We start from the raw sequence: 22,893 nt of genomic DNA, 5'->3' as shown, positions 1-22,893 counted from the left end.
TATAATGTGTGTTGGACTCAAGAGAATCACATTCTAAACTTCGGAGTGATGTAAGGTCGGTATCCTCCATACACATTATTAGGACTAACTCTTCATCATGAATCTTATAAGAATCAGGAAGTACCAACAATATTGATAACATAAGAATAAGACAAGCAACATCAACATCAATCATTCCATAAGAAGGGAAACAATGTAAGTATTGCTAGCTTCTAAGAGTGGAGTATCTTTGGAAGCTCGTTCATTACATTATGTACAATCGGAGTCGTGCAAAAGAAGGAAAGGGATAGCCTCACATATCTTGTATATACTGCCCAATCTCAATCTATGCAAATTTCACGACTCCTTAGTCTACAATAAGAGAAATGACACTATCGTTATCGTTTAGGTGTCGTAACTATTATGTATCATCCACAACCTATTTTACGAGGAAACGGACAATACCTCCCTTATTTATATGACTTATCATAAGTCAAAACAATCACCAAACAGCCCAAACAATATCAATAATAATCATATTGAGCCTCCCAAAATAATCTACCAACCAACAACACTACTACCAAGCCTTTCGATATATATATCACAAGTTCTAGCTTCAACGACTTAGCCGCAACTTGGATAATCTTAAATACATGTAGAGTAAGAGTTTTCTTACCTTTAAACAGAAAGAAAAACTCCAATTTGACCTTAATTTTCCACGAAATATCCCTCCAAAGGTGCCACAAGAACAAGGAAGCGAAACTAGCAATCAATTAGGGGTTTTCGGCACTAGAATCACTTTAGAAAACTTGAAATCACCTAGGGTTGATATTAAAAACTTGAGGGAGTATTTACAGAATATAAACCACTTAAAACAACCTCCCACATAAGCTGGAACAACACAAAAAATGAGCAACAACAAGAAGAACAAGAAACTTACTAGTGCCACGGGATTCCCGGCACTTGATTTGTGTTGTTTGCCCTTTGTTTGGGTCTTGGATCATGAGAGAAAATTGAGAGAATATTTTTAGGGTTCTAAGTTCTGAATATAATAAAAATGAATGACTAAAAATGGGGTTTAGGCATCTCATTTATATCCATATATCTCAAACCGCCTATGTGGGCCCTATTGAGAGCTGCTTGGCATAGTCTCGCAAAAACAAGAATATCTCTCTACTCCGAGATCGTATTGATAAACGGTTTAATGCATTGGAAACTAGACTCATAGATCTTCAATTTGGTAGATAGATCATCTCGTAATTCCAAGTAATTTGGGAGAAAAGCTTAGTAACATTTGACCTAATGTTTAAGTAAAATTATGAACGTAAGTTGCGACTACTTTTGTCGACTTTTGTTTCATAACTCATTTGACTTCAAAACTTATGATACGGATATTATATGATTCAAATACCTTAAAACACAACCTTTTGAGTATATTAATCACTTCTAGGTTTACCCGAAAATATGGCTTACAACATCCTTGATTCGTTTAACTTTTAATACTTGTTAACCACCCTTATACACCCTTGTATCATCCAAGACCAATAGGATTAACTTCTTATCATCTTAAAGATAATTTCTTCATGGATTTACGTCGACTACCGTATGGCATGAACTAAAGTACGTGAATATGGGTTGTAACAATTTCCTTCTACTACTCTTATGGGATCGGGTCGTTCGCCTCGGCAGGATTTATGTACCACACTGTCATGGAAGCGGGCCGTTCGTCTCGACAGGTTAATAGTTGCATCTATGGTTTGCGTCGTTCGACCCTTGGCAGTGCATAGTTTACTTTTATGTTGGATCGGGCCGTACGCCTCGGCATATATATATATATATATATATATATATATATATATATATATATATATATATATATATATATATATATATATATATATATACACTATTCTCATGGAATTGTGCATGATATTTGGCCAGAAGCCAGTGAATCTGGGAGATCTTTTCCTGATTTGAATCATGATAACTTCCTTAATGAAATCCACCATACCTATGTATATGCTCCAGTTATGGAGGGAACTTGTTGGTTGAAAGCTCGAGTAAAATTATAAAGAGGGGAATTGTATCATGTGTTTATACTTGTTTATTTCATATATTTTCTCTGTTTCATGTTTATTCACCCCTTTACTGTACCCGATATTGGACCATTAGTAAGTGTGGAAGTCGATCTCTCGTCTCTACTTCTTCGAGATTAGACGGGATACTCATTGGGTACACGTTGTTTTCGTACTCATGCTACACTTGTTGTGCAGCTTTTGTTGCACAGGCACATGAATGTCTAGTGGCCTAGCTTGGCGCAGCGGCATGGTTGATACGGGGACTTAGGTGAGCTGCATTTCTCGAGACGACCCGCAGCCAGCAGAGTCTCCTTCAAAGTATTGTATTGTATTTTTTTCTCTACTGTCCAACTTTTATTCCGGACGGTTATTGTATTACATTGTTTCCTAGAGATTGCTCATGCACTTGTGACACCGGGTTCTGGGATGATTATGGGATTATTCAATATTTAGTTTGTTAAAGACATCATTATTTATACAGTAAAATTTTAATATTTATTGTTTAATGTATAAAAGAAATAATTTTAATAAATACTAAAATAGGAATATAATTAATTTCTTAGTGTTGGCTTGCCTGACAGTGGTGTCCGGTGCCATCATTACCCTTGGTGAATTTTGGGTTGTGACAGGTCACTTGGATGTACATAAATAGGCAAGGATTACTATTAGAGTTTTATCAATTTCAGCAAAATAATAGTAAGAGGCAAAAGATTTATATTCTTACCGTTTCAGCTAAATAATGACATCCATGTGAAAATGATACACAAAGATACACATGCATTGAACACACTACTTCGACAGAATTAAGCAACAAAATCTCTAAAAAGAAGGGGACTACTAATAAATGACCATCAAACTCTCATAAGCAACAAATATAGCAATAAAGAAAGAAACAAAAGAGAAACATTGACAAAGAGAAGAAATTGCAAATGCAAACCATGAAGTGGAGGGCGAAAGAGATCAATGATGAGAGAGAAGAAGGAAAAAATAGTAAAACAGAAAGAGTTCTCCGCTTCTTATCTGCTATCTTACCAGTCAACCCAAAGTAATCATAAAAATTTGATTTGAGCCACCACCCAAAGATCACTATCGAGTAGATCCTATGTTGAAGTCATCACCAGTTTTTTTCCCTTGAACTCCAAGAAATCGGATGCACAGTAGGAGACCTTTCAATTATTTGGTCCATCTCTAGAAGAAAAGCTCCATTCTCAAATTACTAATTTTAAACCCTAAGTTAAATGTCAAATTGCTTCCCGAAAAGGATTAAATAAAATAAATTACCTGCATAATTGCATGCAACACTTCAGGAAGTAAGAATAACTACAGAAGACATTCTGAGACGGTCATAGAAGTTGGAACAACAAAGGAAGAAAAGCTAAGAAAAATTAGAGAAAGAGAGAGGTGGAATGGAGCAAAGGTAAAATAAAAAAAGTAAATTAGACGTGTGTCTGTCAAGGAGAAGGACACGTTTTTTATATGTAGTATATGAAATTACACCTAACTTAATGACCAATTTATCCCTAAAGTGATTTTTAATTTCAAAAATAGCCCTGTTCGTACACCCAAAATTCTGTTCGTACACCAGAGTCTCACTTCTATATAATAGTAAAATACATTACATCAGTTCCGTCACTACTAATATCCCTTCTAATATTGATTTTTTTTTAGGTTAAGCTTTAAAAGGTTGCTTTTAGAAAGTAAAGATCACGCTCTTTTAAATTTTTTCAAATCATAGAATAATTGGCAACACTTATTCACCTACATTATAACACTTCTAAATCGTTGCTATTTTTTAATCCTAAAAGCTACACTTCCTAAGTGTGGTCTAAGGCCCCGTTTGTCCATAATTCTTTTAAAAAAATATGTTTGTCCATGAAATTTTGCAAGTTTTTGAAAAAAAATTAAAAATGAGTTTTTCAAAAATTTCAGAAAACTTTTTTCTCCAGTCACAAAACTACAACAAATATTAAATTTTTTCAAAAATTATAATTTTTATGTCCAAACGCCTACTAAAAATTTTCACCAAAAATTTCCTTCCCAACCTCTTAATAAAATATTTTCGCCCATTTTGAAAAGGCAAATAAGGGTACCCGCTATTTCGCTAATTTCTATATTAATTTTTCATTCCCAATTCCTCCTGCCCCCAATTCATCTATATTCTTTCCCCAAATTCATTCTCTTCCTAATTACAGAGGCATCCCAGAGACAGAGAGAGTCAACTTAGTCAGTTGCTGCTTCTAATCGTCGAAAACCCTAGCCAAATTTTAGGGCTATGGTAGTTTAATCTCTGTGAGTACTTTCTTCTCTTCTCTCTTCGATTTTCTACTTCTCTCTCTCTACTAATATATGTTTTATGTATTGTACGTTTATGTCACGACCCAATTCTTTTACAAGCCGTGATGGCACCCAGTACCACCGCTAGGAAAGCCAACAGTGAACTAACCACGTGATTTCCCTTTTTAATGAATTTCCAAGTAATTAAACTTTTCTTAATTAAAAGATTTAAGAAACAACAGGTTAAATAAATAAAACGGAAGTAGTTGAGTGCAATCATAACCATAGTAATAATCACAAACCATAAGTCTACTAGTGTGAGTGCCAAGACCTGGTGTCACAAGTGTATGGGCACTAATAGATTATACAAAACTCTAGCTACTGCCTGAAATAAAAATAGACAGAAATGAAGGTAAAGGAGATACTCTAGGTGCTGCTGAACGGCTCAGGAAAGCAGCTAACCACTAGGCCTTTGGGTAATGGGGATGTGTGCTGGTGTGTTCGCCAGATGCACCTGCCTCAGATCCTGCACGATCAGTGCAGAAGTGTAGCATGAGTATATAAACAACATGTACCCAGTAAGTATCAAGTCTAACCTCGAAGAAGTGGTGACGAGGGGTCGACTTCGACACTTACTATTGGCTGACAATATAAATACAGAAATTCTAATTAAGCATGGGTTATGTAAATGATAACAATAACTCATTATCAAGCAGAAACAAATAATTCTTTCATAAATTAATAACCTCCACGTAAATTCTGTCATTAAATGATTTTTACCCACAAGCCACAAAATAATATCAAGTATGATTAGGCTCCGAGTATTATTAAGCACGCTTTATGCCGAGGTCGTACGGCCCGATTCAGAATAACGTGTACACTGTCGAGGGATGTGCGGCACGATCCATAGATGCATCTATTCTACTGTCGAGGAATTCGGCCCGTTCCACAAGAAGAGAGGATACTTTATAAGCATTTGACTTAAACGTTATCACAAAGGTAATACCCGATATAATACAATTTTCATTAACGGTGAAGTAATCCGCTTATAATTCTAGCAAGTGAGATTCGGTCCTTTACAATTCCTCTAACAACTTATAATATAATTTAGGCACCTTAATTAACAAGTAGGGTACAAACATTATATGTAATTCATGACTTGGGTCATAAGTTACCCGGACATAAGCATAAGTAGTAGCTACGCACAGACTATCGTCACCTCGTGCGTACGTAGCCCCAACAATTAGAAGCAAATATTAATTTAAAGCACTTATGGGGTAATTTCCCTTTTACAAGGTCAGACACGAGACTTAACTCATCTCAAAGCCCACTTTCCGGTCACAAATTTTGCTCTAAGGCCTCAACTCAATGTCGAACAATCCGAAACAAGTCAAATATTATATAAATTAATCAATACATGTTCAAAAGTTCATATTCTAACTATTAGAGTGATTACCCAACCCCAATTGAAAGGTTCCTAAAATTTGCCCCCGGGCCCACGTACCCGGATTCCGAAAATTTTCGAAGATATATGTTACCTATAACCTCACGAACTCAAATATAAAAATTTTACGCCATTTCATGATCATTTTTCATGGTTAAATCCCATTTTTATTAAAACCTAGGTTTTTTATCTAAACCTATAAATTCCACAATTTTACATGTTAAAATCTACCCATAATCTATATATTAAACTAATATTGGGTAGGAATAACTTACCTTCAAAATATAGGTTGAAATCCCCCTCTCTAAAGCTCCAAAATCGTCCAAGAGTGTATTAAATAAGCTCAAAATAGCCTAAGTCCTGATTTAAAACAAGACACTTCCCAGCAGCCCCTTCTTCGCGAACACGGAAAAGGCCTTGCATTCGCGAAGGCAAACGGCCCAGGCCCAAAAAACTTGACCATCACAAACGCGACCAGGGCCTCGCGAACGCGGAGGCTTACCTGCGCTACCCTGCCCTACGCGAACGCGAAGGCACCTTCGCAAACGCGAAGAACAACGGTGCCACCCCTATCCAGCTCGCCTTACCCTTCGCGAACGCGGACCCCATCACACGAACGCGAAGCACGAAAATTCCCCCAGCCCAATTCCTTCCTCGCAAACGCGAGAGTCCTACCACATTCACGAAGAAGGAAACCAGAACTGAAAATTTGGTTTTTCCAACTCAGCTCCGGGTGGTCCGAAACACACCCGAGCCCCTCGATCCCCCGTCCAAATGCACCAACAAGTCTATAAACATAATATGGAACCCCTCGAACTCTCGAAATGCGTAAAATAATAACGAAACTAAAGATCGCACCCCAAAACTAAATTAAATCAAATTATGAACTTCAAGTTTCCAATTCGCTCCGAACGCGCCGAATTATACTTAGAATACTCGAAATGACTTCAAATTTTGTGTGCAAGTCTTAAATCACCATACGGGACTGTTCCCATGCTCGGAATCCCAAACGGACCTCGATAACACCAAAACCTACTCCAAAGAAAATTTAAAGAACTTTAAAACCTTCCATGAGCCAACTTTCACTATTAAGCGCTGAAATGCTCCCGTGTCATCCAAAACCCGATCCAAACATACGCCCAAGTCCGAAATCATCATATGAAACTATTGCAACCGTCAAATCTTGATTCCGAGGTCGTTTACTTAAAACGTTGACTTAAGTGAAACTTAGCCTTATTTAGCCTAAATTAAGAAACCAAGTATTCCGATTTCAATCCGAACCTTTTCAAATTCCGAACTAATCATCCCCGCAAGTCATAAAATAGCTAGAGCACATACGGGAGTCTTATTTAGGGGAATGGGGATCTAAAAAGCAAAACAACCTATCGGATCGTTAAAGTTTAGTTGTTGCATTGTATGCTTCTTATTTTGCTCTATTGTGTAGAATTTATGTTCTTACCTCGTTCATTCTAGCATTCTCTTTTTGATTTTGCTCTATTCTGTCGTATTCTTGTTGTCATCTTGCTATTTTCGGTTAGGCTTACTGCTCCAATAAAATTGGTAAACTTAGTCTTTGGTGAACTCAATTTAGACCGGAAACTATAACCGACTCAACAACTCTATATAAAGGAGCTAATTAAGATCTATTGATATTCCCAAAAAATCTCAACTACACTATCCATATATCAGCTTGAAGGCTATTCAAACTTATTAAAATTTGTTGTCTTCTCTGTCTGATGAATAATCTGATGAAAATTTAGATCCCACAAATAAAAAATAAAGTTGATAAGATATGGAATATGAAGAAAAAGAAAATAGCAAGTAGATGACAATGTAGAAGGCATTCTAATTAGTGAACTCGTAGGTTTATTCTCATTTTGTTCTTAATATCACATGCAGAGTGAAAGGTGATATTCCAGAAAACTTGTCATACTTTTTAATAATATAAATCGCTTTCAGTATTTTTTTGGAAAGCTTCTGCTTATTGTCTCTCATATGTACATATAGAAATAATTTTAGTGATGGTGCTTGCAGATTGCTGCTGGTTTGTTTTCTATGTGCACGTGATGAGTAAATTAAAAAGTGGCGATGAGTGAAGGAGGAAAAGTAAACTGGCAGTTAAACTAGTTAGTATGATCTACAATCTACAGAGCACCTGAATATTTTCATCTGGATCTGCACCTTATGATCTCATATAAGGCAACAGTAGTAAGTTAGTTCAGGCGAAAATCTTTTATTTATACTTCTGAATTATATTCTGATAAATGAAATGGTTGAATTAATTTATAAGTATTTCTCCAGTAGCCATGTTTCTATTTATTTTAAGAGTTTGTTTGTCAAGTACTTCAACGATTTTTTTCCACTAAGAGTGTTGATTTCTAGGGATGGCAAGTTATGCGGGGCAAACCCACATAAACCCACGAACATTTTAACACGTCCCGCCCCGCCCCACCTCGCATATTCATCCGCATTCATCGGCCCCGTACATACACCCGCATCCACCCGCACCGTATAAGTATTTTCTTTTTTTCCATTTTGTTTGCTTATTTCTTTTTTATAGTTTGACCGAAATTTTCAATTTAATCAACCAAAAAATTGAAAGTTTTTTTTTGTTGCTTATGTACTGAATTCTACAATTAAAAAAAAACGATATTTGTTGCTCATTGTGAAAAACGCAAATGACTCCTTATGTATTAATTTAATATTCATTGTAAAATAGTATTTACATTCCTATAATACTATTTCTAATACTCCTTAATGGCTTGTGTATAATCTAATAATAAAACTAATTTGTTTGAGTCATTGTTTTGACTTTGAAGGAAGTTTAACAGAAAAGTTAAAAAAAGGTCAACTTTGATCAAAAAAATATTAAGCACAGAATATTATATTTGTCTTTCCAAAACAAAAGTCTATAAAAGACCATAAATTGAAGTTATTATCGAACTTAGGAAGAATAAGAAGAAAATTTACACCCGATTAACCTGCAACCCAAGATTGCTAGGTGTAACAGTCTAGCCCACTAGTGATATTGTCAGCTCTGGGCCTAGACCCTCACGGGTTTAAAATGCGTCACTAGGGTCTAAGACTTGTTAATTTATATACCCAGCATTTCTATTGTGTTTTGCTGATGTGGGACTCTATCTAAAGTCTGAGGTGTTACATATACCCTATTATGGACTCAGCGTCCTCGCTGAATTTGATGACATAAAAACAATTTAGATTTGATTGCATAAAATTTCCTTTGGATTTGACTCTGTTCTAGTTCTTTTATCAACTTTTATTTATTCTCTGAAATATTAGAAATCGGAATGAATTTTGTAAAATACTTTTATTTCAACTGGTGATGGCAATGCTAGCAATCTAAATTTATTGAACTTTTTCGTAGTATTCTAAAACTTTTATTGTATGCTTTGCCCCTTTGTAATAATGTTAAATTAGTGCGACCAATTTAAAAAAAGAAAAAGAATGAATATCAAGAATAGAACGAGTTATAAATAATCAAATATTGTTGCCTTGCCTTTATTTTGAAGAAAACGGTCGAGCATAGAGCAATCAAATTGTGATCCCCCAGCCCCAGGTACGAGGCCTTATTTGGAATATATTAAAAGTTTTACACTTTACACTGGCAGTAAAAGAAATTAAAATTCCAAAGTTTGTTAGTTTACATTTCTACAAAATAAAAAGTGCGCAAATCTCTTTTTGCGGAGCCGCTTTCTATTGGTGAGTTATCTCGCGCATCCCATTCTTCATTTTCATTTCATTCCAATTTCCAATGACAAACCACAATCGGTGGTAATAATGAATGTAGGAATTCATATTCTGTAGATTTTATTGTGCTTACAAAGTGTTTGATAAATTGCCCGAAAGAGGAACTCACAGAAGGATAGATGAATAGACATGAACTAAACGTGATACTTTAGGTTGAACTCTTCAAGAAGTAGTAGTCTCTTTTGCTGATGAAGGTATCTGGGGTAAAGAAAACAGATGAATTGAACAGGCAAAGTGGCACTCTTGTTGTAGTTCCATTTGCAATCTTTTCAATGGTAACATGTAATGATTTCTTCATTAGTAGACTGTAAACATCTAACAATGGATTAATAGGTCTCATACATGACTTTAGGATGTTAATTAGAACTTATTTTCGCAATAAACATAAAAAGGAGGCTTTAATCAAGGAGACATAATTTTGATCCATCATGATTATTGCTATACGTTGATTCAACAGTTAAAATGAGTTTCTCTGCCTTGCACCCTTTCGTCAGTTATATTCTTTTTAAGGAAAGTAGGTAGTTCTTGGGTCAGAAAGAGAACCAGTTTCTGAAGACCTTTTATTTCTCACATTCCATCCCGTGAACAGTTATTTGACCATTATATCAGAAAATAATTCCTCTAGTTTTAGTACATATATTGTTAAAGTGACTGAGTTAAAACAAAATTCAGGAAACTGTTAGAAGAATAAAGAAATATATCAAATAGTAAAGAATCAGAAATATTCCGAGTCCACAATTTTCTTGTGCGTCCTTAAGGAATTTTAACCCCCTCACACGTTGCCAAGGTAATGGATTAAATCCTCCCAGGACAAACGGAATAAACCTTTCCTGCAACAGTGGCAATACAAACTGCAAGATACCAACGAACTCAAAGAACGGAGCAAAATCACACTTACGAATTTGAGAGAGAGAGACTGCGAATTAGGATGCAGTATATTCAGAAAGAAAGAAGTTCTAGAGTCTTTTTCGTATATGGAAGATGCAGCCTTGCCTCAGAATTTATAGGCAAATATCAGAAGAGGTGTCTGGAAAGGTGCCTTTTCAGAAAATACGCGGCATGCCGCGGTTCTACCGCGATCGCGGCCGAACCGCGGCCAGAGAGCTTCTCTGAATCTGACTGTCGCGATTCTACCGCGGTCGCGGCAGAACCGCGGCCAGTGAGGCCCTCTGAACGTTCAGCAGTGATTTGGCATTTAATTAATTATTAAATAATTAAATAAATTTTGTCCAAAAATAATCTTATCGATCGATCATTTGACAAATCCAAAGCCAAAGCCAAAGCCAAAGCCGAGCCGAGCGAGCGACGACGACGGCGCGAGGGTTCATTCTCTTCAACTCCTTTTAAGAGCTTTAAGAAGTGAATCTATATATAAGCACATAAATGTGATTGTCCCTCACCAATAAGGGACAAAGTGCAAGACAAAAGTTCACTTCTTCAAATTTTCATTTTCCCTCCATTTTATTTTCCTCCATTTCCAATTCACACTTCTTCTCTTTTAAAGCCCAATGGCTTAAAGTCCAACAATCCCCCACATGAATGGGAATGGCTGTATCAAGAAAGATCATAGATGAAAGCTATGTGATTTTGCAAGTAAGGATTAATTGCATCTGGATAAGTAGGTTTCCCTTTGAACTTTCCGTAGTGAACATATGTCGGATATACTCGGTCAATCGGTAGATTTGATATCTTTGAACCGTCGAACTTTTAGTGTATACCTAGACAGCCATATGTCACACAACCAACCCTTAACCGTCTTTTGGTTCTCATTGTTGTGTTCGTTTCAGCCATGAACACCGCCTGGTTTCATAAGTGCGTAGAGAATTGGCCTTACAGAATTCTCATTGAAGCGGCTTCTTCTTCACACTTACATAAGTGATTCCTAAACGTGTAATCCTTTAGATTGACATTATTTGATAAATACCTCATCAAACTTAGGTAATCATTAAAGAACGTGTAAAGTTCTATCCTTGTTACTGAACATTGTCTTCATCACGAGAATGGACCAAAGATTTTGTTTTGACAATGTTGAACCGGTCAATCACAACTTTGTTTGAGCTCCTTGAACCTAGATCTCGGAACATCCAAAATTTTAGGTAGAGTTACCGCCATGTTGACTTGTCCTCGGCCATAGTCCCATTCCCTTAGATGATTTCTCAACTCCCTCTCTAGTTAAGCCTTTTGTAAGTGGATCCGTAACATTATCCTTTGATCTTACATAATCAATAGTGATAATTCCACTAGAAAGTAGTTGTCTAACGGTATTATGTCTTCGTCGTATATGACGAGACTTTCCGTTATACATAACGCTCCCTGCCCGTCCTATTGCAGCCTCACTATCGCAATGTATGCAAATAGGAGCCAAAGGTTTTGGCCAGAACGGAATGTCTTCTAAAAAATTCCGAAGCCATTCAGCTTCTTCACCGGCTTTATCCAATGCTATAAACTCTGATTCCATTGTAGAGCGAGCGATACATGTCTGTTTGGAAGACTTCCAAGATACTGCTCCTCCACCAACAGTAAACACGTATCCACTTGTGGACTTTGTTTCTGATGAGCCGGTTATCCAATTAGCATCACTATATCCTTCAATAACCGCAGGATATTTATTGTAGTGCAAAGCGTAGTCTTGGGTATACTCCAAATATCCCAGAACTCGTTTCATAGCCACCCAGTGATGCTTGTTGGGATTACTTGTGAATCGACTAAGTTTACTTATTGCACAAGCTATATCGGGTCGTGTACAGTTCATGATGTACATTAGACTTCCCAACACACGAGCATACTCCAATTGAGACGTACTTTCGCCTTTATTCTTCATAAGATGATGGTTTAAGTCAATTGGAGTCCTTGCACTTCTAAATTCCAAGTGTTTGAATTTTTCAAGTACCATTTTCACGTAATGTGATTGAGACAAAGCTAGACCTTGAGGAGTCCTCTGGATTTTAATTCCTAGAATTACATCGGCAACTCCTAAGTCTTTCATATCAAACTTACTAGCAAGCATACGCTTAGTAGCTTGAATGTCGGCAATGTCTTTGCTCATTATTAGCATATCATCAACATATAAGCAAACAATGACTACATGATTTTGAACGTTCTTAATGTAAACACACTTATCACATTCATTAATCTTAAAACCATTTGACAACATTGTTTGGTCAAATTTCGCATGCCATTGTTTGGGTGCTTGTTTTAATCCATAAAGAGACTTAACAAGTCTACACACCTTCTTTTCTTTTCCCGGAACCACAAACCCTTCAGGTTGGTTCATGTAAATTTCTTCCTCAAGATCACCATTTAAGAAGGCTGTTTTTACATCCATTTGATGGATTTGAAGACCATACAAGGCGGCTAACGCTATTAGCATCCGAATAGATGTAATTCTTGTTACCGGCGAGTATGTGTCAAAATAGTCAAGACCTTCTCGTTGTCTAAATCCTTTGACAACAAGTCTTGCCTTGTATTTGTCAATAGTACCATCGTCTTTCATTTTCTTCTTGAAAATCCATTTAGAACCCAACGTTTTGTTACCCGGAGGAAGATCAACCAATTCCCAGGTATGGTTGCTCAATATAGATTCTATTTCACTGTTGACAGCTTCTTTCCAATATTGTGCTTCTGAGGAAGACATTGCTTCCTTGAAGGTACGAGGCTCATTTTCTAACAGAAAAGTCAGAAAATCTGAACCAAATGAAGTAGATATCCTTTGACGTTTACTTCTTCTTGGATTTTCTTCATTAGGCATACCATCTGTTATTTCCTCCCGAGGTCGTTTTGACTTTTGGCAGGTCACTTCACTTTCCTTTTTATACGGATAAATAGTTTCAAAGAATTCAGCATTATCTGATTCTATTATCGTATTAATGTGAATCTCAGGATATTTTCTGATTTATGAACCAGAAAACGATATGCCTTGCTATTGGTTACATATCCAATAAACACACAATCAACCGTTTTTGGACCTATCTTAACTCTTTTAGGTTTAGGAACTTGTACCTTAGCTAAACACCCCCACACTTTGAAGTATTTCAAGCTAGGCTTCCTTCCTTTCCACTTTTCATAAGGAATGGACTGTGTTTTACTATGAGGTACACGATTGATTATCCGGTTAGCTGTAAGTATAGCTTCCCCCCACAAGTTCGGTGGTAAGCCAGAACTTATTAGCAATGCATTCATCATCTCCTTCAATGTTCGATTCTTCCTCTCCGCAATTCCATTAGATTGTGGAGAGTAAGGGGCAGTTGTTTGGTGAATAATGCCATTTTCCAAACAAATTTCTTCAAAAGGAGATTCATATTCGCCACCCCTATCACTTCTTATCATTTTGATCTTTTTGTTTAGTTGCGTTTCAACTTCACTCTTGTATTGCTTGAAAGCATTAATTGCCTCATCTTTACTATTAAGTAAATAAACATAGCAGTATCTCGTGCTATCGTCAATAAAAGTAATAAAATACTTTTTCCCACCGCGTGATGGTGTTGACTTCATGTCGCAAATATCTGTGTGAATTAAGTCTAAAGGACTTGAATTCCTTTCAACGGACTTATAAGGATGCTTAGCATACTTTGATTCCACACATACTTGACATTTGGAATTAATGCAATCAAATTTTGGCAATACTTCTAGATTTATCATCTTCCGCAATGTTTTGAAGTTTACGTGACCTAAACGCGAATGCCATAAAGTGTTTGACTCAAGTAAGTAAGAAGAAACATTCACTTTATTGATAGGAACTGCTATTACATTTAGCTTAAAAAGGCCCTCATTTAGGTAGATGAATTTCCCATGAAGATTGTCTCGTCGGGTCCTGCGGGGGCATAAGAAGAAAATAACTCCTTGTTAGCACAAACATGGCGGGTGGCTCCAGAATCTATCCACCATTCTTTTGGATTTCCTACCAAATTGCATTCAGACAACATGGCACATAAGTCCTCCATTTCATCTTCAACCATATTAGCTTGATTCTTTTTCTTCTTATCATTCTTGGGCGCACGACAATCCACGGCTTTATGCCCAGATCTTCCACAGTTGTGGCAATTACCCTTGAACTTTTTCCTGCTTGGGTAATTCTTTGGTCCAGAAGCCTTCTTCCTCTTCTTATTTTGTGGCGCCTCCTCAACAACGTTTGCCCCCATTATTGTCGAGTTTCCACGTGACTTCTTTTCAGCATTTTTGTTGTCTTCTTCTATCCTCAGACGAACAATCAAGTCTTCTAGTGTCATCTCCTTCCGCTTGTGTTTAAGATAGTTCTTAAAATCCTTCCACAACGGAGGTAACTTTTCAATGAAAGCAGCGACTTGAAAGGCCTCATTTATGACCATACCTTCAATAACAAATTCATAATTAATAATAAGATAAATCTTATTAATAAAATTATTGATTCGGGTCATACCTTCAGCAAGGAGGTCATGCACAATGACTTGTAATTCTTGGACTTGAGTTATGACGGACCTAGTGTCAATCATCTTGAAATCCAAAAACCTTGCAGCCACGAATTTCTTAAGTCCGGCATCCTCAGTCTTGTACTTCTTCTCTAGTGCATTCCATAATGCTTTTGAAGTTTCCATGACACTATAGACATTGTACAAGCCATCTTCCAAACAACTCAATATGTAGTTTTTGCACAAGAAATCAGAATGTTTCCATGCTTCAGTTACAACAAGTCGTTCATCATCCGGAGTATTTTCAGCCATGACCGGAGGATCCTCCTTGATGAAACGTTGCAAACTCAACGTAGTAAGATAGAAGAGCATCTTCATTTGCCAACGTTTGAAGTCAATCCCGGAAAACTTTCCGGGTTTTTCTGCCGGTGCCATAGCATGAGCAGGAGTAGAACGGCTTGTAACAGCAGCAACCGTTCCCGCAACACTTCCATTAGTTTGGTTTTCATTCGTCATATTTCTGTAAAGTTGAAAACAATACAGAACTTGTTAATCAGTGAAGTTTTTGATATCTTCAAACTGAATACCAAACTAACCATACAACACGTAACAATGGTGAAGTTTTTATATACTTCAAACCCGTACGTTTATTATTCCGGCAAAGTTTTTATGTACTTTAAACCGGACATAAACAATTATAGGAGTAGAAAGCAACAAGGCTTTAGTCTCCAACAAAGTATAAAGAAAATAATTTAATAATCAACACAGAAACATTAGTAAATAAAATTCCTTAAGCTTATTAAAGTGACTGAGTTAAAACAAAATTCAGGAAACTGTTAGAAGAATAAAGAAATATATCAAATAGTAAAGAATCAGAAATATTCCGAGTCCACAATTTTCTTGTGCGTCCTTAAGGAATTTTAACCCCCTCACACGTTGTCAAGGTAATGGATTAAATCCTCCCAGGATAAAACGGAATAAACCTTTCCTGCAACAGTGGCAATACAAACTGCAGGATACCAACGAACTCAAAGAACGGAGCAAAATCACACTTACGAATTTGAGAGAGAGACTGCGAATTAGGATGCAGTATATTCAGAAAGAAAGAAGTTCTAGAGTCTTTTTCGTATATGGAAGATGCAGCCTTGCCTCAGAATTTATAGGTAAATATCAGAAGAGGTGTCTGGAAAGGTGCCTTTTCAGAAAATACGCGGCATGCCGCGGTTCTACCGCGATCGCGGCCGAACCGCGGCCAGAGAGCTTCTCTGAATCTGACTGCCGCGATTCTACCGCGGTCGCGGCAGAACCGCGGCCAGTGAGGCCCTCTGAACGTTCAGCAGTGATTTGGCATTTAATTAATTATTAAATAATTAAATAAATTTTGTCCAAAAATAATCTTATCGATCATTTGCCAAAGCCAAAGCCAAAACCAAAGCCGAGTCGAGCGAGCGACGACGACGGCGCGAGGGTTCATTCTCTTCAACTCCTTTTAAGAGCTTTAAGAAGTGAATCTATATATAAGCACATAAATGTGATTGTCCCTCACCAATAAGGGACAAAGTGCAAGACAAAAGTTCACTTCTTCAAATTTTCATTTTCCCTCCATTTTATTTCCCTCCATTTCCAATTCACACTTCTTCTCTTTTAAAGCCCAATGGCTTAAAGTCCAACATATATATGCATGCACACGTGTATGTAGGTATTTATATTGTTTGATCATGAACTAACTTGGAGTTTATGCATTATATGTAAAGGTAATTCAAGATTCAAAATGAAGCTGAAGACAGTCTGGAGGAAAGTATCTGATTATGTTCGATATGATTTGAAGGAGATTGCTTTTCCTTCATCTTTACCGGACCCTCCCCACTTCAAAAAACGCAGGAAACTATCTTTGAAGGAGCGCTATCTTGTGAGTGTTCTCTTTATTCTTTCTGGTAAGATCTTGTGGTAATGAATTATGATGATGCATTTATCAGTAATTACCTTTTGTTCTTGGTAACTTTGGTTCAGGTGCTGAAGGAAGCATCTAGACTTTATGCTGCAAGTTGGGTTAGGGACATTGGTCCAGAACTTCGGCCCAATGATTACAAAAAGAAGCGTGAGATTCTCGTGGACGAAGAATATGGTAGCAGAAAGCATAAGGAACCGTCAACATTAGAGGATCTAGGTAAAATACCTGACCAATTGTCTTTCATATATGATTGCTCTTCTCTTACTTTTTTATACACGGAAACTTTACCAGAGATATGCTGGATGAATAGCAATACTTTTCATCCAATTTATTGTACTAAAAAGATATGTCCATTTATACATTCTAGGACAATCCCCCTACTTCTTTCTGGTAAGAATGATATCTTTATATGAATGGTGGGAGTGTTTCTAAGAACATAAGAGCGGCAAATATTTTCATAAATATGTACAGTATAAAAGTTAGATATTTTTTTGGTTACATGCCCTTTTATTTAAAAAGCCATAGGACAGCCAAAAAAAAAAGGAAGTCAGCAAGCCCTTGTCAGTCTGAGTAGGCAGAACCATTCTGTCAATCTTTTTTGTCCTCCTTATCGAAAAAGATTGGATGTCATGTTTACTCGATTAATCTATTCATAAAAAGTTAGTCACCAGGAAACACCTTCCTGTTACCAGGTTGTTCTGCCCGTAATCTGGGCCTCTGGCTGTTTTCCTTAGTAGAACTGAGCTGCAAAATGACACTCTAGATCCGAGCTAGTTGAAAGTTCTAAAACATCAACTGGAGGCTGTTTCTATCCCTGGAAGATGTTCATTTCATAAATTCTTTCTTCTAGTTGGAATTTGGAAGTAGTTTGCACTTTGCAACTGTTTTGATTTTGGGTCTTTTTTCCCCCGGAAATGGTATTTATAAGGATTCTGGATTCTTGAGAAAAAAGGGTAACAGAGACAACCTCTGTAACTATTTAACAATAGAGCTTGTTACTGTAGAGGTTGCTGAGTTATAAAGTTTCAACGAAGTGTTGCTGAGATTCCCGTTATGACTGAAGTCTAGAAGGTCAAAAGCACCAGGTCTTCGATATATGCTCGTAAAAGCTCTGTATAGTGCTGAATAGTTTGCGGCTCACGACATTCCCAAAAAAAGTTTGTGGCTCGCTACACATTTTTCTTTTCCTTCTGAAGATACCTTAGATTCAATCCAGGATTATATAGAAGCTGACTTCAGTCTCGGTAGGTTCTCTATCCTTATTAGATTGGTTAATTACGTATTTGGTCAAGGAGTCACATTTAGTTGTTTTTTTTGTTCTTGTTGTGATGAAATAAACAGTATTTGCTCTGAGTTTCCGCTAGAATGATAATATGAGCAGCACTTCATTTCTTCTACATGTTAAATTTTGCAACTAGGACTTTAGCTATTCTAAATGCACTTTTCCATGCTAGTTGTAAAAATCCGCTTTAAGTTCTGAAGCTAGGTGCAGCAACGGTTGGGTGTTTTACCTCGCTTAGGTGGCACTTCAGTGCAAGCATCAAAACACACAGGAGTGTGCCTCAACACCCACGGGCTCTATCATGCAACACTAAACAATAAATATAGTTGGTAAAATGATATACTTAGTAATTATTAAGGGTAGTGAATGACCGTGTTACTGATGCAATCAATCAACTAACATCAATCCCGAATCAGTTCAGGTTGGCTGCAAGGAGCGTCTATATCCGTTACACTCTGTTTAAGTTCATTTCATTTTTCAGAGGACTCATCATAGTTTGACTATTTTTACATTAGCCATCTACCTAACATATACCTTTATTCTTTATCTGGAAATGGGAACTGCTGTGCTTTGCTCATATTTTCGGGGTTATGAGAAAGCTAATCACTCGTCTAAATTAGAAACCTATAACTGCATTTTTAATCAGACTATCAGAGATTTAAATTGGTCTCTGAACTTGATTAACGTGGTTTTACTTCAGCTATATTAATTTACCTGTTTCTTTAATATCGTGGTCCATATAATTGTTGTTTGTGATTATAGTAATATTGTCTTGCATTACTTATATGATTTTTAGTTTCTTTTTTCATTTTTATCTTTGTTTACCGAAGAGCACCTTAATTGCCCTTTGCACTTAAAGCCCTAATTGACACTTGACACATTTCTTTCACCTGTGGCAATACTGCATTGGCGTAGGAAGCCTTTGTCTGATTAGATCTAGTGAAATTTTCTGCCTATTTAAGAAAGAGATTGAGAAAGTTAACTGCCAGTAGAAATTGCCTATCTCGTGATGAGTCTCTTGAATAAATTGTTTTTCACCATTTTGGCTTTCTTGGGATTATACTGGGTTGTTGTTGTTGTTGTTGTTGTTGTTCGCTTTCTTGGGATTGTGTAAGTCTTTCTTAGAGTTTTCCTTTGAATTTACTTCCCCTTTATTACTCTACCTTCCCAAAAGCTTAATATGATCCTAGATAGTTACAGTTATGAGCCTGAACCACGATAATTCAATGAAAAACTTGTCATACTATCTTGATACTCTGATGACTGTTTGATGTTAAACTCCATGTGGTTGAATGTAGGCAGCTAATTGAATTATCATTGTTCGGCTCATATTGGTAAAGTATTTTTAAATGGGAGGATTATGTGAAGCTTTTGGTATATTAAATTGTGGAAAAAATAACCAAAGATTTCTTGTCATGCTTTTTGATGCTCCGATGATCTTTTGATGTTCAAACACCTGATGGTTGACTTGATGCAACCAATTTTTTCTCAGGTTTAGACAATTATCTAAGAATCCGTTTAATTCGTTTAGTTCTGTCAATACCCATGTCAATCACTAATCTATTCAGAGGCGAATGCAGTGTAGAAGCTATGGGTTTAACTGAACACATAGCTTTCGCTCATACCCTGTATTTTTGCCTAAAAAATCATTAAACATGTACAAATAATTAAAGTTTGAACCCATTAAATTAGATGAGATGTGGTCAAAATTGGGAATCTGAACCCATAAAATTTAAATCCTGAATCCGCCTCTGAATCTATTTGTTCATTTTCTGTTTTGAAAACCTCTTTCCATATCAAATATCGGTAATCCTAATTCTAATTAATAATAATTGTAAAGTTGCATTGTAACATCATAATCTAATTTCTGTTTACATGTTTTTGTTTTTGTTAATTATGTGTGGCATATCTTACTACTTTATCATGTATCCATCTCAAAATTCTGAATCAACCATGCTTATTTTATGGCATGTGTTGCTTTACTGTTTGACATGCTCTAGTTTTAGGCCAGAAGCCACATGGATTCTTCTGTTAAGCTCTATATATTTTTCTTCGCAACTTCATATTATTCAAAACTTCTAGCCACTTAACTCTTATCCTATTTCTAGTGAAATTTCCAGTGGCATCTGTTGTCCTGTATTTTAATTTCAAGACCTGAATTTCTACTAGTCACCTTGTTTTCTGGACTCTCCAGTCTTCTTGAATGAAATCATAAATGGTGCTAAGCATTCATCAATAAGTGCATTCTATTTTGATCCTGTGAATCTTTGATCCTATTCTCTAAAGTCCTAAGTTTTGAAACTCAGAATGAGTTTTAAGATTATGTTCTCCAAAAATAACATATAACTATAGTTTGTATATTTCCAACAATATCATCCATAACAAGTCTAAGAAGTGAACCCTTAAAGCTGAAAGCTTGGGTAACTTTTGAGGACATATTCCTGGATAAACTTAAGCTTTGTTCTTTTGAATTTTGTTCATTATTGTAGGTGTTAACAATCAAGTAGCTTCTTGAGAATTTACTCATAAGAGTTAATTTTCCAGATAAAGTTTTTCATTTAACTGTATAACCGATTGTGTGACATTTTCAATATTGTCATTGTATATTTCTTGTAGTTTCTTCATTAGTAAATAAACGCTTTCAGCCGTGTTCAAATCGTTTCTAAATTGAGGTATGACACGTTTGCACATTTTATCCCTAGCTGTGGCTGCAAGAGGCGGAATGGAGACACTACGACCAGCACTGCAACGAGTCTACATGACAAGAGCTTCTGCATATAAAGATGCACTTAAAAGTTTCATACAAGGATATCAAGAAGGTATTCAACAAACCATGGAGAAAATTAAAGACTCGAAATCTTCTGAAGACACTGATGCATCCAGTTCCAAAGGACCAACTTGAGTTCCAACGGAAAATTTGTGAGTTATCTTTCGCAATACCAGCTGCAAGAACAGTGTCCTCCCTTGTTCTCTTGAGATGATCATGTTAATGAGTATCACAATTCCCCCCTTCCCCCCCCCCCTTTTTTTACATAACCAGAATGGTGTAGGTACAAGGGGTGATATTACATGAACGATACTTGGGTATTTGCTAACAGTTTCTGGGACTGCTGTATTTTTCTATATTCGTTGTACTGTTGTTGGAAGTTAGAGTGGCAATGTTCTGGCTTTATCTCACGCCCCAAATTTTCTTAAAGTTTTGCTAGTGGCTATGTATAGATGCATTGCTCAATCTAACAGTGCTGTTGATGTATTACTTGATACAATAAGGGAACTCCATCTCTATGCTTTACAACATTGTATATGTTTGAATTTAATATATTCATCGAGGGTATGTGGTCTGAATTTAGAGAGGGCAAAAATGGGATTCATCACAGTTGTTAAATTATTCTATTGTCAAAGGGCCTTTCTCCAAGCTGCAGAAACTCCTTCATAAAGCTTGTACATTCTAAAAAGTTCATGCCATCTTGAGGAAGTGGCTATTGGTTTCTCCATTAAGATAGATCTCTGTTAACTCGGCCCATCTGTCACTGTCTGTGGCATCTTTATTAGCTTATTCTGCCTGGGTCATGGATGGCTGCTTAACTGAAATCCCTCAAGTACATCAGTTTTTATTTTAGCAAATTCTACTATGTCCTTGGAATCATAATTTATCTTTGATATTGCTCCTCCATAGGGAGGCATTAAGAGTTGTTCTAATAGTCCCTGTTCTCCAATTAGCGCTAGTTACGTTAGTCGTTATTTTGTTCATAACAATTGATATTACTTTGTTTGTAACGTATATTGCATCTTCATGTGAATATCGTTATCCTTTCCAGGATTAAAGGTTTTCTGATCCAGAGTTATTAACGTGACTTAAACCTTTAATCTGTCTAAATGAAAAAACACCATTTGCTTGCAAGGAAGTTGCTATAAAAGCATAAAGCTGAAGGAAATTGAAGTAAAGGCAACAAAAATACTTCACTTCTCTTAGATTTATTCCTGTACATCGTTTGATGATTGACTTAGTGCTACCAGAGGAGTCGAATTTGTAATTGGTCCTCAGGTCCAAATTCTAATATGCATCTGGTGACCTCCCACTGCAGGAGCACCAGATTTCGTGAGACTCCTATGTCAAAAGTCAATGGTGGTAATCTTCCAGTCTTCATTCTTAATTACTGGTTGATTTTGACAGAGGTAATGCTACCTTGCTTTGCATCTTTGTTTTTTTGTCAATACTGTTGAACTCTATAAACACATTGCAACTTATGTTGGACTCGGAACATGTGACCAGGATGAATAGGCTATAGCCTGTATCATACCTTAAGTAGGAGTAGTTGAGGTGCTTCAGGAGTTGTTTTCATTTTTATATGCTGGTGCATTTTTTGGTTTGTGAATATAAAGTTTACCTGGTAATTGACTTGTCAAGGTCTACCGCTTTCGATTTTCGAATAATCAGCCTGGACCTAGTTAAGTATGCTCTTATTACCATCAACCTCTTCCACCATTGTCCAGTAAGATCCCCCGATACATCTCAAGTGGTTTGTTATAAGTGCTTTGCTTGGTCTGAATCATAAACCAATACAAGTGTGTTTGACTATCAAAATTGATACTATATAACATTATTTATTAAAAATAATCACTTTCACTCACTAATAGTTTGTTATTAACTAGTATAATCCCAATAACAAACAATGATTTTGCTTAACAGAATTGTTAGACTACTGCACTTGTCACTCATCTCTTATATCAAG

The 22,893-nt window shown here is 36.4% G+C and overlaps 1 protein-coding gene across 5 annotated transcripts; it reads left to right on the top strand.

The window, feature by feature from the left end:
- The first annotated feature begins 4,172 nt into the window (after nt 1–4,172).
- Nucleotides 4,173–22,487, top strand: LOC104213661 (uncharacterized). 5 transcript variants are annotated; one of them, XM_070163190.1, is made up of 6 exons: nt 4,179–4,346; nt 7,810–7,987; nt 16,682–16,836; nt 16,938–17,094; nt 20,863–21,079; nt 22,246–22,487. In XM_070163190.1, exons 2-5 carry the CDS (start codon nt 7,960–7,962, stop codon nt 21,060–21,062), a joined length of 540 nt encoding a protein of 179 aa, XP_070019291.1. In that variant the 5' UTR covers nt 4,179–4,346; nt 7,810–7,959; the 3' UTR covers nt 21,063–21,079; nt 22,246–22,487. The 5 variants fall into 5 exon arrangements, with proteins under 5 accessions (XP_070019292.1, XP_070019291.1, XP_070019290.1 ...); XM_070163192.1 differs by lacking the exon at nt 22,246–22,487 and adding an exon at nt 9,306–9,352 and having other exon boundaries at nt 4,184–4,346; nt 7,810–7,983; nt 20,863–21,455; XM_070163191.1 differs by lacking the exon at nt 22,246–22,487 and having other exon boundaries at nt 4,173–4,346; nt 7,810–7,983; nt 20,863–21,455.
- Nucleotides 22,488–22,893: the final 406 nt, after the last annotated feature.

This window comes from Nicotiana sylvestris, chromosome 12, assembly GCF_000393655.2.
Source record: "Nicotiana sylvestris chromosome 12, ASM39365v2, whole genome shotgun sequence".
Classification (NCBI taxonomy): domain Eukaryota; kingdom Viridiplantae; phylum Streptophyta; class Magnoliopsida; order Solanales; family Solanaceae; genus Nicotiana; species Nicotiana sylvestris.
Note: the sequence above shows the minus strand (reverse complement) of the source record. Positions and strands in the feature narration are given on the sequence as shown.